Source organism: Lonchura striata, chromosome 10 (assembly GCF_050655825.1).
Source record: "Lonchura striata isolate lonStrDom1 chromosome 10, ASM5065582v1, whole genome shotgun sequence".
Classification (NCBI taxonomy): Eukaryota; Metazoa; Chordata; class Aves; order Passeriformes; family Estrildidae; genus Lonchura; species Lonchura striata.
Window position 1 is genome coordinate 9625783 of NC_140712.1, and position 15245 is coordinate 9641027.

General features: G+C 38.7%; 1 protein-coding gene across 1 annotated transcript in view; it reads right to left on the minus strand.

The window, feature by feature from the left end:
• Nucleotides 1-1760: 1760 nt before the first annotated feature.
• KLF13 (KLF transcription factor 13) overlaps nt 1761-15245 on the minus strand; it is a 33283-nt gene continuing 19798 nt past the window's right edge. The window contains exon 2 of the mRNA XM_021554263.4: nt 1761-7274. Within this exon, the coding sequence (XP_021409938.1) occupies nt 6982-7274 (293 nt within the window). The 3' untranslated portion in view covers nt 1761-6981. The remainder of the gene's footprint in view (nt 7275-15245) is intronic.

Genomic DNA, 15245 nt, shown 5'->3' on the forward strand with positions numbered 1-15245 from the left:
AGGTAGCAATTATACTCTAGGGCTCTTTTCTCTTGGTGAGGTAGAGCTATTACTAAGCTCAGTGGTTTGGTTTTGTTAGCAGACCTTTGGGGCCTGCTCTTAACTATAACCCCCCTCAGGTTTTCTTGTGTCGCTTTTCTTCTTTTTTTTTATTTTTTTGATGACTTGTTTAACATAATCTTGTTTTCTGAGTTGCCCAAAGCACAGATCTGCACCATAGCCTGTGTTGAGTCATGCTTCTCTCTTCCCACCTTGCTGCTCACATATCTGGGCATCCAGACTCCATCCTTTTTCTGCTGCATGCATTGAGAAAACAATTCAGAAAATTCTTCCCTTTCTCTTTTATCCTCCTAGCTGTGCCAGCAGTGCAGTGTAGCTGCCTAAACACATGTGCTTGCCTGCTTCAGCATGTGCTCAGCTCCCTTCTCTGCTGCTATTGGAAAACATGCTGCAGTTTCTGCTCGTCTCGGAAGGTGCTGCCTTGCTTGTTTGCTCTGAAGTTCTGTAGGAAGCCCCACGTGTATCCTGGTGCTGTACAAGCCTTTCAAGTCAGCTGCTACACTTGTCTCATTGTCCTCACCTCGTTTTTATTTCAGTCTTCTTCTCTCACGTTTCTATCTCTTTCTATTGACAGCGTATTTATATTAATGTCTCTTTAATCTCTTGCAGTCAACTACCAAAGCATGCCATGGGTGTGGTTCCTTGAAAAACCAATGCAATGAATCTTGAGGTGGATTACTTTGAAGGCAGAAATGATATGCAGGTAAATAGAAATAGGGAAATCCCACCCTAATTCTAGCATTATTCTTGCTTCTCTTCTGAAATGCTGGATGCCTGCCAAGTCTATGAACATTTCATGGCAAACGCTGAGTCACAGGCAAGACAGAAACCCTTGCAAGACAGAAAAAGGAGGCAGGAGAGATGCACACTCCTTGCATTTAGGAACAGCAGAGAAGCAGGACGGAATGTGTTAATGCACATTTCAGAGTGGGTGCCTGGGCAGGGAGGCCCATTACATTACAGTACCAAGGCAGCAGCTCCAGACTTAAACTGTCCAGGCATAGTCCTTTGGAGGGAATTGTTTCCCTTTTCATCCTTCTAGCAAGTTCAGGAAACAATCTCTGACTGCTCTTCTGTTATCAAACATGAGGTGGATCTTTCATTGTAGGAAGACTTCAGGAATGCCACTGTTCAGGTCCTGTTGTAACAAACAGTATCTGGAAGTGTTGTGTATTCTCAAGAAACTTCAGATTCATTTCTTCACATCTGCCAACACCTTGTTTTTGAGCAAGTGGCTCAAATTTGTGTTTCAATTTTCTTATCTTTAAAATTAGGAAGGAACATTTCAGGATACTGTGAGGTTACATTGTTACTGTTTTGACATGGCATTGCCACTTGCAGAGATAATAGAAATTTGCAAAGAGCTGGGCTTTAAAAGAAAGGACAGCTGACTCTCTGAACTTTAGGTCACACATATTAATCCCATAACCATCTTGTGAAAAAACACAATATATACCACTTTTGAGAAAGGAATTTCACTATGCAAGTACAAAATACCAGTTAAAGCACAGAATACAAAACAAATATCACCAAAACTTTCTCTCAAAAGTTAAAGGAAATCCCATTTTTAACAATAACACTGGGTGAAATTTAAATAAAAACACCAAACAAGATATCAAGTCTCAAATTAACAGCAGAAATATTAACAATTGATGTTTTTTAGGTGATAATTAGAGAAGAAAATTAAGAGAAAACCAATATTTCATAGTTATAAGTTTTATTTTGGAAAATGTAAACCTCACTAACCATGCATACAAGTTAAGACAATATTTTACAGTTCTTAATTTTCTTCCTTTTTTCACTTTTTCCTTTTATAGTTGCATAGGACATTATCACAATATATAATCTATGCAATACAAAATACATAAAAAGTTACAGCAGAGCAAGAATAGATGAACATATAACTGTACAACTGTAATACTTCAATGTAGTGATTTCAAGAGTTGAAGAGTGAGCCACGGAAGCTTTCACGTGCTGCTGGCAGAGCTGTCCAAGCGAGGCTGACAGCGGCAGCTTTACAGCTCCCCACAGCTGGAAGTTCAGCTGGGAACACGCGCAGCTCCCGCACACGCGCCCCCGTCCCCACGCAGGCGTGTGCTGCTGGAGAAGCACATGCACACACGTGTCCCCCCTGTGCACAATATGCACAAGTAAATGCACCTGCAACCAGAGATGAAACTCAACCACGAAATCTCCAACAGGTTCAAAAAGTCCAAATGCAATGGCATTTGGATCTAGGAATTTGGTTCAGGCCCATCACTAGTTATAATTAAATGGATACCTATTTTTGCTCTGTAGACATCCCTTCATTAGTCAGTGTGTAATATAGACACACTGCTGTGTATTTATGTATACACACATACACTATACAATATACACATATATATCTATTTTTATATATATATGTGCATATGCTTATATAAATCCATATATATAAATATATATATTTATAAAAACCTATACCAGTGGATGGGCTTTTGCATTCTATATTCTGACTTATGGGATAAACAAGAATAATTTGGGTATTTTCTTCTGCCTAAGGCTATAGCTCTTATCCCCGAGAGTTACAAATAAAGATGTTCATCATACCATTCACTGACATAGACTAGGATGTTAGCACCCAATGCACAAACAGATGGTGTGATGGAGTAAAAGAGCACCTGAAAATTAATTTGTATGCATGAGCTGATGAAATTAGTAAATCCAACAGCAATGAAAAGGCAAAAACAACACTGCACTTCACAAAGTACAAATTCTGTAAGTCATGAAAAAACACTGGAGACGAGCAGTTGTGAAACAGGTCTGCTCCTCACACAGCCTTTAATGCCTGGCTGTATGAGACAAGGAGAGTGCTGAACGTCTGGGCAGAGGGTAATGAGGTTTAAAGGTGTGCAGAGGCTCTCACAGCTACAACTTCTTGCAAGGGTTAATGCAGTAAAGAGGGTAGGATACAGACAGGAATTAGGCGTTACCATCGAACAGAGGCTTCTGATGACTTGTCATAAATATATACCTTTGCAGCTATGTAAACAGATACTAGGCATGTAGTATAAAAGCAAGGAACAACTAATTTGTAGATACAAAAAATTCTCACAAAATCTAGCTGCCAGGAATTTACCAGGACTGCTTTCTAAGAAGCAGGATGAAAACTGAATTCATGTTGGCATTAGGCCTTTGCGCAGGGAGAGGTTAATGGGAGGGGTGAATGAGTTTTTAAGAGCATCTTTTGTTTCACCTGGTAGTGAGGTGATGATTTTCACTTGCAACTATTTCCTATAGAAAGCAGTTCAGCTTAATACTTGGAGAAGTTAGATACATGGCTGGAGAAAAACTTTACAGGGCTTTCTTAATAATAATAAAGCTGTTGCTATCATCTGGAATGAAAAAAAAAAAAAAAATCATGGCAATGTTGCATTTTGTGAGAACACCTCAACAGATTGCATGGGGAAAGGAGGAGGCAGGAGAGATGCACAGTCCTCCAGATGGAGAAACCTGCACCTTGCCAGAGCAGTATTTCCTGAGTGTGACATGTTTCTTGCTGTGCCAAGAGACTGTTTAAGATTACACTGCTGGGTGGAACAACAGAAGGGTAAAAATCTGAGGTTAGTTTGGATCAGCAAACAGATTTCAAAACATAATTTGAGCTATTCTGACTTCTCATATCGGGAAAACTCAGGAAGAACCATCATGAGAATGGAGTCCAATGACCTTGCTGATCATTAGACATTTCCAGCAGATGCTAGAAAACCCCACTCTTTTCTCATATGAAAATATTAAGAGAAGTTTTTATTTACATTCAATTTTGGAAAATACTAGTGGTTTGGAATTTATAATTTTTTTGCTAAAACTATAAAGTATTAAACTTTTAATGGATGTATTTGAAACTCTAGCTGGGATTTTAAAACACAGTAGCTTGACTGTCAGCCTAATACACGCTGAGGTATTTACAGCTAAGACATAAAAACAAAAAAGTTTTAATGACCAATTTCAGAGTATTTCCTGAAAGTCTCGTTATGTTGGCTGCATACAGCCCCATGGTGTTCTTGTTAAATGGAACTGACTTAACTGAAAATTTTCCTTTGAACCAATTTATTTTCTCCTGCTTAAACTTGAAAAATTATTAGTAAAATCTATGAAGGATATGAGTAAAATATTAGTTAACTGTTTGAGTTAAAGATTGCATAGGTCTGTGTCCCTCAGAATAGGTTGTCCCAAAACCTTCATGTCCTATAATCTCAGCACTAATAAAACTTGGTGCAAATATTCCTTCTCCAGGCTAGTAAACTACTTGTTTCTAATGCATAAATTGATTCATGCTGAATTATTAAGTCCTATATAAACGAACCGGAGTGGTTCCTCCTTTCCTGAAAGATTAAATGATGCTCTTGTTGGAACAGGTGATTTTACAGCAAAATGAATTTGGAACATGAAGCCTATAATGTTTGCCAGTACTAAGTGCTCCTTTTGATTTTGCTTGTTCCCCTCCTCCTCCATATGCCTCTCTTAAGGTATAATGATAATGAAATGTGTTTGACTTGTTTTGAAGTATGTGCACAAGACACAGCTGACCTGTAGAATTCCTTGAGCTAGACATCTGAAATGCCTCTCTACTAACTACAGCACAAGAGCACTTCTAGGAGTGACAGAAATTATTGGAATGTGAATTCCTGTTACCAGAATTCTATCAAGTTGTTAAAATTGTGCATTCAGTACATGAGATTAAAAAAAAAAAAAAGTAAATAGGAAGTCTGTTGAGGCCAACAGATCTGGTTTTCCCCCAACTCCAGAGCTTAGGCAACTCATCACATTATAACTCTTTGTCATTTTGCAAAAAACCCTTACTATGTTCTTTCATTTTCTGTGAAATGAAACAGTAGAATTGTGCCTCTCACAACTTCCCATTCAAAGAGGAAAATTAACAAAAGTGAAATCTGAAGCAAATGAACACAAAAAAATACTGAAACATCTGCACTTGTTTAGATTTGTAGTTGTATTTGTATTGATAAATACTTAGAGTATTTACCTGTACAACTAATCGAAGGTGTAGTATTAGGAATAATGTATATTATGGAAGTACCTATGGAACTACTTGGAAATCTATATTAGCTTCTCACAGTCAACATACAGTACAATAAAACCTTGCAAAACTGGATCAATGCAAAGCAGCAAGTAAGATACAGGTTCATTGGGAATCTGGAGGCATTCACTTAATATCAAATGACAGGTTTGGCATAGAGACTTTCTTTTCACCATGCTACACTTAACTGCATTTATACCTTACAGTAAAAACAGCAAACATCCCAAAATTCCAGAATCAAAAGGACCTGAATTGATAATATGCACCATCAGACCCAGACAAACCAAGGAATGTGTATTTGCTGCCAGTGAGGTTTTCAGTACATCACTATGCTTCTGGTCTGTTACTATATTTTCTACCATATAAAACATAAAAATCCTTGTGCTCTATCTAGTGTTAAATATTTGAAAGTTATTGAAAACTAGCCAATATTCCCTTTCTGTTATTAAGCAGTTATTCAGAAATAAGAGCACCTTGCTTTATGCTGGTATGTGTATTTTTGAGAAACTTGAAGTAGTGCTGAGCTATAATGTAATTTTATTTTAAACTTAAGAATGCATATTTTATTATTCCAGTCAGAAGATACCTTATGACTTTCACTTCCTTTTATCAATGACCACAGTTTTGATGCAACAGAATACAGAAACTATGTCTTGGCCAATTTTTCTTTCTAAGATACAGCCGTACAGCAGGTAAGTACCTTGATAACAGTTTTGATGGGCATTGGTTCAGTAATGCTATTTCTGTAGTTAATTTAAAAAAAAAAACAACACAAAGGAAGAAGAAACAAAGGAAATTGTTCAAGTCAGTGTGGTTTGATTTTAAAATTCTGTTGGTCCCATACTGAACAGGCAGTGCAGACAGCTTAACAGCTTGGAGAGAGTGACAACAGAATGCCTCCGAGATTCCAGGCCACCTTGCCATAAAACGTTACCCAGTGTAAATTCGTTTCTTTGTGATTTAGGTTACTCATTTAAGGCATTTTGTTGAAAAATTTTTCTCTGAATTTTATCTAGTGTGAAACAAACCAACAAACAAGTTTATCAACCTCACAGAGATTTTTGCAATTAGAAGTTGGTTTTGGAGCATCTTCAGCAGGAAGTGAGAAGACAGCTTGCTACCATAGGCAGAGGGCAGCTTGAAGAAAGACAAAACTCCTGTTTGGAGACTCCCCAACACAGGTGTATAATCAGGAAAATGAGCAATGGAAGAGTCCAGTACTACATTCCAGTATTGGGCTGGTTTCTGTATTGTTTGCTTGTTTTTTACTTTTTCCCCAGTGTGTGAAAGAACCTAACAAAAAGCTTCTGAGTGCAATTATATTTACAGAGTAAGGCCGTGGTTAGGGTGTGTCTTCATTGTAATTATTGTGTAACATAAATATCCATCCCTGAGAAAGGAGAAGGGGGACACAAATCCAACACAGTTGATTTTTAAGTGTATGTATGCTTATGTTGTGCAATCCGGTTTTACAAACTACTTCAACACCTGAGGTGAATTAAGCAGATTTTTTTCCTTTTTTTTTTTAGATTTTTTTCATTTTCTTATAAAGAATAATGAAGAGGATCCATAAATGGTTGCAAAATATATGAAATATTGAGACAGCAGGAGTTACTAAGTGTAACAGGTTTGTCTGTCCATGAGGTTAGAATAGCCACTTGTGTGGTTGGATAAAGAAAATCTAACTAAAAATTGCAGTGGGAGGCAGCTATTTACTGATTTTTTAAAAAGAGAGGGTGGGAACTGAAGGAGGGGAAGCAACAGAGTTTTTTAAATGTGTGCAACACAAAGAAAACTCCACGTTAGGCATTAGAGGCAAAGTGCTGACATCCAGTGCAGGTAGTCTAAGGGGAGCTGGCGGGGCTGATGGTGGGGCTGGAGGCGTCCGAGCGGCTGTAGTCGCTGAGCGAGCCTGTCCTGGAGCCGCCGCCGCCGCGCCTCTTGAGCATGCTGGGGTGGAAGTTGGCGTGGCGCCGGGCGTGCTTCGTCAGGTGGTCGCTGCGCATGAAGCGCTTCTCACACAGCGGGCAGCTGAACTTCTTCTCTCCGGTGTGAGTGCGGTAGTGCCGGGCCAGCTCATCCGAGCGAGCAAACTTCTTGTTGCAGCCCTGCCAGTTGCATTCAAAAGGCCGCTCACCTGCAGGGAGCAAACACGGCACGGTTAGAACGGAGAGCACCGTCTCCCATGGGCTATTTTTTGTATGCAGGGTATAAAATAAATAGGTTGGAAGCAGGGTGAATGCCCCTTGGCACTGAGTGGATGGAGGTTTTATCCTCTGCCAGAGTAGGCTGCTGTGGTATTCCAATACATTAAAAAATGCTGTCAAAGTCGTCATACACCTTATTTAATAACTGAGTCTTCAGGGATGCTGGGCTCCTGATCCTTTCATGGCTATCTCCTATCTCTTGTGGTCTGTTGAACTTTATGACTTAATAATATCTGTGCTGAGCTTTATAGTGTATTCACTTATTCCTCCAGGCTGTCCCTATGTGTCTGACCAAGGAATGATGAAGTTTTCTTCTTCAGCTATTTAAAAAGTTATGGTAAAACTGCAAAATGGCAATTCTGAGGCTCTGGATGTGAGGCTCTCCCCTTGTATTCTCCACGGCTATGCCTGTGTTTTCTGCATTTGTTACAAAGCACTGCAGTTTCCCTTGTTCACTGCCTTAGGTCTCACTCAGAAGTGAGGCAGGGAGTGCTGAATTCCAGCGGGGACAGGTGTCTCCTTCAAAGTACCAGGTTTTTTGAATAGCTAACACAAACCTCATGAGCTGTGCCACTTAAGCTTGGAGCAATGAGCAGTGAGCTCACAGCAGGAGCAATCTGGTGACCTGGTGCAGTTCTGAACAGATCTCAGCCGTGGCAGAGGCCTGGTGCTGCTTTAGGGCCGTGCACTGTGGTAGATGTGCAGCCTAGGAAGCTCTGGAGAGGCTGCAGACAGAACTAGCATTGTTGTTGGGTAGATGGGTATCTGGAATCTATTTCCAGCTTCATCACTGATATGCTGCATAGTTTGGGCACCTCATATTATCTACTTCCACGTTGAATCCTGAAATTTGCTGTCTACTTCTGCTTATTGGTTTGGTTCTTATTGTCACTGAGTGAGCATCACACATTCTTTAATTGTTATTAATTGAGAATATCTTATTCTTTTGTGAATACCTAAATATATAGACTTAGCATTTTTGGTAGCTGTAATTTTAGTAACTTCCTACTTGCACTAATCCTAATGTTTCTAATTCTGAATAGCCTGTTCAAGAGGCCCAGAGAGCTACATAAATTCTGGGCCAAAATAAGAAATAAAAAGTCTCTCCACAGTACACTGAATAGGAAATAAAGAAATTTGCCTCCTGGAGAAATTCAATACTCCTTAATTAAAATTGTCTGAGATAAAGATTGACCCCAGAAAAATCTTTAATCTAAGCAGCCAATAATCTGCTCAAAATTCACAGATTTGGCAATAACATTTATCTCCAGAATCTGCTAAGGAGACTTCTCCTCAGAAAAATAGTTTAATAGGTTCCTTTTCACTCTGTTCATGAGGCCTCCAGTCAAGAGTGTCTCAATGAACAGACAAGCAAGTCTTTTTAAAATAGGATTTTGCTCAAGAATCTGGAGAAAGCGAGTGTCCCTGATATTTCCTTGATTATTTAGAAGAAAGACCAAGGCTCGCTAAAACCAACTGTTCTTGGGCACATTTGGTGGATTTCATTACACCTACAACCACAATGCATAATGCAGTGGTTGCATCTGCGCAGTACACACAGATATTCTCCTATGGAGAACTGTGACCACCCTGCCCAAGGACTGCATAAGGCACCAAAGATGAACAGAACTGTGGCTTCCCCTGACATAGAGCCTAAAAAATTCAGGGTTACACAAATGAATTTTAATAAAACCACAACAAACTGGATTTAAAGGATATAGTCTTGTTGCATAAAATAACCCATGCAAATCCATTCAGTGCCCTCCTTAGGCTTATTGTGTCTGCAAACTGTCAGGGACTAAACTCTCCACCTGCTGCTAGAAACAGGAAGCAAATGTATTTTGGCTGTTTGTCACATATCCAGTTGTGTTAGATATATTCTTGCCTGTGATGGGACATGTCAGGGTGTGCCAGCCCTTTTGTGTGACCACATTCACTGGTCTTGTCCCTATATTTTGGTCATAGTACAGCTATACATCAAGAGGACTTTAGAACCCTTGGGAAGAAGGGCAGTGAGGCATGGTCTTGGGGTAGATATGGCCTGCAGAATCAGAGTTCCTCATCCCTGAGCTATGGCATCAGTTTTTGCTAAGACAATGGTCTTTGGAGGTTTCTATTGCTTGAGTTAATGTCTCCGTTTTCATTACAAATGGTATCAGCAAATGTTCACTTGAAGAACTGTCCCATGAAATGAGCACTTTCAGACAAGGCAAAAGTTTTCATGCAATGTTTTGCATCTGCTGTTGACATCACCATGAAGAAAAATGGTACCTTCTGTTCCAATCAGTTTAATGGCACCAGCTGCTCCTGTCCATGATTCTAGCATTTGGGAGCCAGCAGTAGGCACAACATTCCAATTCCTAAGGAGAGAGGTGGTTCTGAAGCAGGATTGTGTAAGTTCAGTGGTAACCAGCACTAGTAGATGATGAAGGTATTGCACAGCTTATCTCCCCTTCTCCTCACTGCACATCAGGTCTGGATGAGAACATTCAGGTTCCCACTCATCTGTCTGATTTGATGTCAATGGCGGTGAGGATTTGGGTGCTGAGCCAAAAAGTGTGGTATTTCTTCCACTATATTTCTAGCATTCCTGTACTTCTCCTTCCTAGGGAATATTTTCCCCCTCAGTCCTCTCTAGTCTTGATTTTATATCTTCTTGATACTTGGTTTTAAGTTTCTAGGCCAAGTGATTTTCCACTGACAGCTGGCATCACTCTAGTAGTGGTAACAGTTCTCTAGAGTACTTCCCAGCTTTGTTGAGGTTTAGCAATTCCTCTTCAAAGAAAAATTGTATTGTGAGGAAATGCTGGGTGCCTTGTGTGAAGATATAAGAGTCATTATTATTGTTCATAAAAAATTAGTACACAGTCTGGAACAAAGTTGCTGGGGGGTATTAATTAAGGCAAGACCCAGCTGCTGCTCCAAAACCACACATGGAAATTCACAGTCTGTCATCATTCTCATCTCTCAAGCAGAAGGGATGTGGTTTTCTGTGCAGGTAAGTTATATAAATGTCCTTTTACCAGCAGTAAAGCAATCAACAGAATGAGAGATTATATGAACTGATTGCCTAATCTCATTAGGGAACATGCAGCCACAGTACAACGTTCTTGCATAAGCAATAACCCATGGACATGTTGTACTCAACAGGGAGCTTTCACCATTGAAATAGCTGTAGCACAACACAATAAGGATTCTTGCAGCTCCATTTCAGGCAAGGTTGAAGCCAGAATTTTACCTTTATACACTGAGTGAAGAATTTGATCTTATAGATAATTTAGAAGTGTTTTCAAGTACCTTAGATATGGCAGGAAACACATTAAGCATGTGAATATGTATACTGAGAGTCAGTGCTGTGCCTTGGCAGCAGCAGTATCTTTGTGCATTATGAGCCTTACTAACAGGTCTCCCAGAGCCCTCCCAGAGCCCTAAGAGATAAAGATGCTAGAAAATAAATTAATAAAAATGCAACTCTGCTGTCTTTATCCTTGGAGAGGCAGGCAAAAGATGCTGTCAAAAGATAAGGAATACTGTAATTTTTTTTTTTTTATTTTAAATAGCTTTTGATATCCATGTTCCAAATCCTACTAAATAGTAACCTATCTAGCTCCTTTGCCAGGGCACATGACATCTAACTAACTTGTGTTTAAATTACAAAAACTGAAGGAAAAACATCACATTGGAGAATTAGATTCAGCTGATCTCAACTGAAAGTTACACAAACAAGAACATTTTTGACTATTTCCTGAACTTCACCCAGTAAGAAAAAAATGCAGGTAATGTAAAGCCACATTAAGTTGCAGTGCTCACCAAGTGAAAGTACGTGAGCTGTGCAGGTGCACAGAGTTCTTAATTCCTGTCGGGGCACAGGCCTTGCTGCTCATTGTCTGGCAGTGCAGCCTGCCAAAGGAAACCAGAGTTGCCTGGGCTATAGAAACAGCATGAAAAAAATGCACCTCTACCCTCTCTTACTGGAAAGGGTTTGGAAGTAACTAGAACCAGCCTGTTCTTATGATATTACATAAAGGTCCTTTGTATTATTCTGTATTTTTTAATCATTATATAGTGAGGCAACTGTATGTAGTTATGGGAAATAAAAACTAAAGAGATGGTGGCATCAGATCTGATGTCTACTGAGCTTGATTTGTTACAGTCCTTTAGTGCACATATAGTTTAAAGGACTCTTTTCCTATATAGTGAGCCTCCTGTACAGACCCTGGAGTAATCTCCTTCCTGCTTCACCAATTCATCTGTCTGATATCCAGCATCTGAATATCAGTTAAAAGAAGATAGCAAGTACTGTATAGGCCTAAGCATAATTTGAAAATAACTTACTAATGACTGAAATGCCCAAACAGGTTGAGACAATTGTGAACCTAACCATTTTCCAACTTCAAATGCAAAGATTAGGCAATTGTATGTGAAGAATTTGAAGTTTCCTATCCACTGCCCTACAGATTAGAGTATTATCAAGTCAAACCACATACTGGGGGCTATTTTTTTTCAATTCAACTCATGTAATAGCTCTGCACATTATGTTAGCATCTTCAAGCACATGTCAAGGCCATGTAGTAACAAAGAAATTTCTATCCTGGGAATTCCATGAGTGTCTGCAAAACCAGAAACAGTAAACCAGAAACAATTTTCTGTGATCTTTAATCTGTTCTGCTGCTTCCCAGAACAGGGTTTAATGTTGTTATAAAAACAGCCTAGAAGCCTGAACATGCCGCTGGATGCTATTCTTATATTTCTACATTTTCATATACGTAATTAAGAGTATATTTGGAAAGAGAGATCAGCAGGCAGGGTGGGGAGGATGAGGGGCAGACAGTTAAATAGAGATGTGACTGAAGAGGCCTTCCTCCAGTAGAGGAAATGCTATCTTGGGAAAAACTTTCAGCCAAGCAGACTATGTTCCTTGAGACTTGAAAAAAAAAAAAAAAACAAAAACAAAAAAACCAAAAAGAAACCCCAAAAGACAAGGAAAAGGTCATCCTTCAGTAGTACTGATATGTATTTATGCCTGTTTTAATTTCTGATATTCTCTTGTTTATAAAAAAGTCCTTTTGCATGGTCAAATAACAAAGCCATAATCTCAGTGCAAGAGAGAATAAGGCTTTAATGTTAGGGGAATGGGAAGTATTTAAAAAGGGATCAAAAGTTTCCAAAGCCTCAGAATTTCAAATTCCTATACAGTGAAACCTCTTAGTTTTAAGTTAATGATTTTAGGGGTGATATTTCATAACCAAATAAGCCAAATGCAATCGGGTTTTTTACATCTGCTGTTTGTGTCTGCCCAACAGCTTTTGAGTATCTCAGCCACCTTTACACACATCTAACAGAGGTAGCAAATTCAGCAATATTAAGCTTCACTAGTTCCAGGGAAATGAGGATGTTTTAGTAATGTTCTCAGTGAAAAGTTATAGGGTGAATTAGACTGTCCCTAGACACCGGAAACCCAGTGTGGGAGTGTGATGTGAATGGCCAAATCCAAGAAAAGCTCCAGAGTTTCCATGTCACTGGACACTGGCACATAACTGTCCCCATGCCCCTAGGACACACAGCAACAGCAGCCAAGTTGCATTAGGACCTGCAGACAGAAGCATGCAAAGTCCTGCTAATTCCATTATCTGTCATGTGACCTTTTTTTAGGAACTGGAGTTCTCAGAATTCCAGCAGGCACAAACCCAGGCATCTACAAAGTTCATTCACTTTAAAGTGTGCACGTCTTTATTTTGACCTTAACAAATACAGTCAATAAATTTATAAATTATTGGCTCTTACATTTCCTGTGTGCATAGGAAACTACCACTGAGTAGGAGTGCAACAGCTACCATAACATCCATGATTGAAATCCTTGGTTTATTTTCTGTATTTCAACATTTTCGTTGAGTTATTTAGACATGAATGTTTCTTGAAAGGCGAATTTCCAAGTGGCAAGTTTATATTTGAAGTCTGTGTGTGTTACCATTTGCTGTGTTTGTATTACTCCATCTGGGAGCACAGATTACACCCTGTGATTTATCTGTTACAGCCACAGTAACTAGAACAACTCAAATAGCAAATGACGAGCACACACGGTCAGATACTATAATGGTAACAGCTACAATGCCAGAGAAATGTAAGTAGTGAAAAATTCCTACTCTAGCCTTAACCATAGGCAGGTCTGTCTGAGAACCAAAATAGCTCATTTGGTGTGTTCCATCCAGATATCTGGTCCTCTTAAAAAAATTAACACTCACTTTCACCAAAATGGAAACAATATTTTTTTTAAAGCAGATTCCATTCTGTCAGTTGTATCTCAGCTTTTATTTCAAATTTGTTCAATAATGTCTTAAAAACACCGTTTATAATAATTTAAACTACTTAACTGTATTTTTATCAGCCACATTTGTTTCTTTTTTGTCAAAGCTGAATCATTCAAACCTATTCCATAGTTATTTTTCCCAGGATCCTCCATCACATAATCTTTCTGTTGTCTAAAATATGCATTCCATCATATTTACTGAATCTCTTTTCAAACAGGGGTGCCCAAGCTAAACTGCTCCAAGTATCTATAGCTCAGCATATTTAAAATATCCATGTTTTTTATCCTGTATTTTTGCACAGTGAATCAAGAATCTGAAATTTGAAGCTGCTAGCTTTACCAAGTCATTTTCTGCCTGCCATTTTAACTCCTGATTGACTTCTGTTTAGTTCTTGCTTCATCTCTGCTGCACACCACTGTGTGTACACTAAATTAAGTTCTATGTTCCACTCCCAGCTGAAACCTAGTTCCAGACCATTTCACACAAAGTGCAAGTAGTTAGAAGTTGTATTTCAGGATATGGAAAATAAATCTTACAGCAAATTTGCTTTAAAATGAAATGGCCACAAATCTAATAAAAAAAAAAATATTGCTATATCCTTTGCTAAGGTTTTGAATAGAAAAGGGAAATAAAGGCTAGAATTATGCAGATAACTTTTTTCCTGCTCATTTGAAAAATTTTAAAAACCCATTGAATTGCAGAATTTTGCAAACAAAGAAACCCATATTAATTTTATTTTTAGTTGACCAAACTGTTTTACTTCTTTTAGTATGGATTTTGTAACTCTATTTAAATTCCTTTAGCTCTATTTGAATTCCTTTAACTCAAGACAGTGAGGGTGTTAATCTGAAATTAATTAATAAAACACACACACAACTTTTCTTTAACAAAAAAATGTCAGTTTAAACAATTTTCTGACTACTTGTCAGTGAAAAACTGTTCACCAAAAACAGTAGTTCCTGTAGTTCTTGCTAGTAAAGAAATACAAAATTTCTAATATCCTTCATTAACATTTCTTGGCAGCTTTCTATCCATGAAGACATTTTCATTAAGTGACTAACTGGAGATTTGATCTTCAAAGGGAATAATTTCATTTGCGCTTTCTACTTTCACTAAACTCCTTGTGTTTATAAGCACAAGGGAATTCCAAAGACAGCCAAGCATAATGACCATGAAAGTTTATCCTCCAGTTCACAGAGAAATCTTGGAGTAGATTTTAGATCTGTGCTGAAAATGTGACTGAGAATATGCCCTGTGGCATTGCAGTATGACCCAGAAAGCCTTGGGTGATTCCCTACAGCATGTCAAGTACAAGAAACATTTTCCGGGGTTAGCTGAGCTGCTTTCACTTCCTTCTACTTTTGTCCTTTGGAGTCATTTTGCAAACTGGCAGTAAAGTGATGCAGCCTTCAAAACACACCGTCCGTTTTGAGTTCTCCCTTCAAAAAGCACAAAGATGCACTAATGTGCCATGCAGTGTCATGACAAAGAAACAACCAACCCAAAGCTCATGCTTGAAAGACCAAGCATATTTTCCAAGCATTTATTTTTATGATCTTCTCTGCACTGATACAGTATAATTCCATAGATATG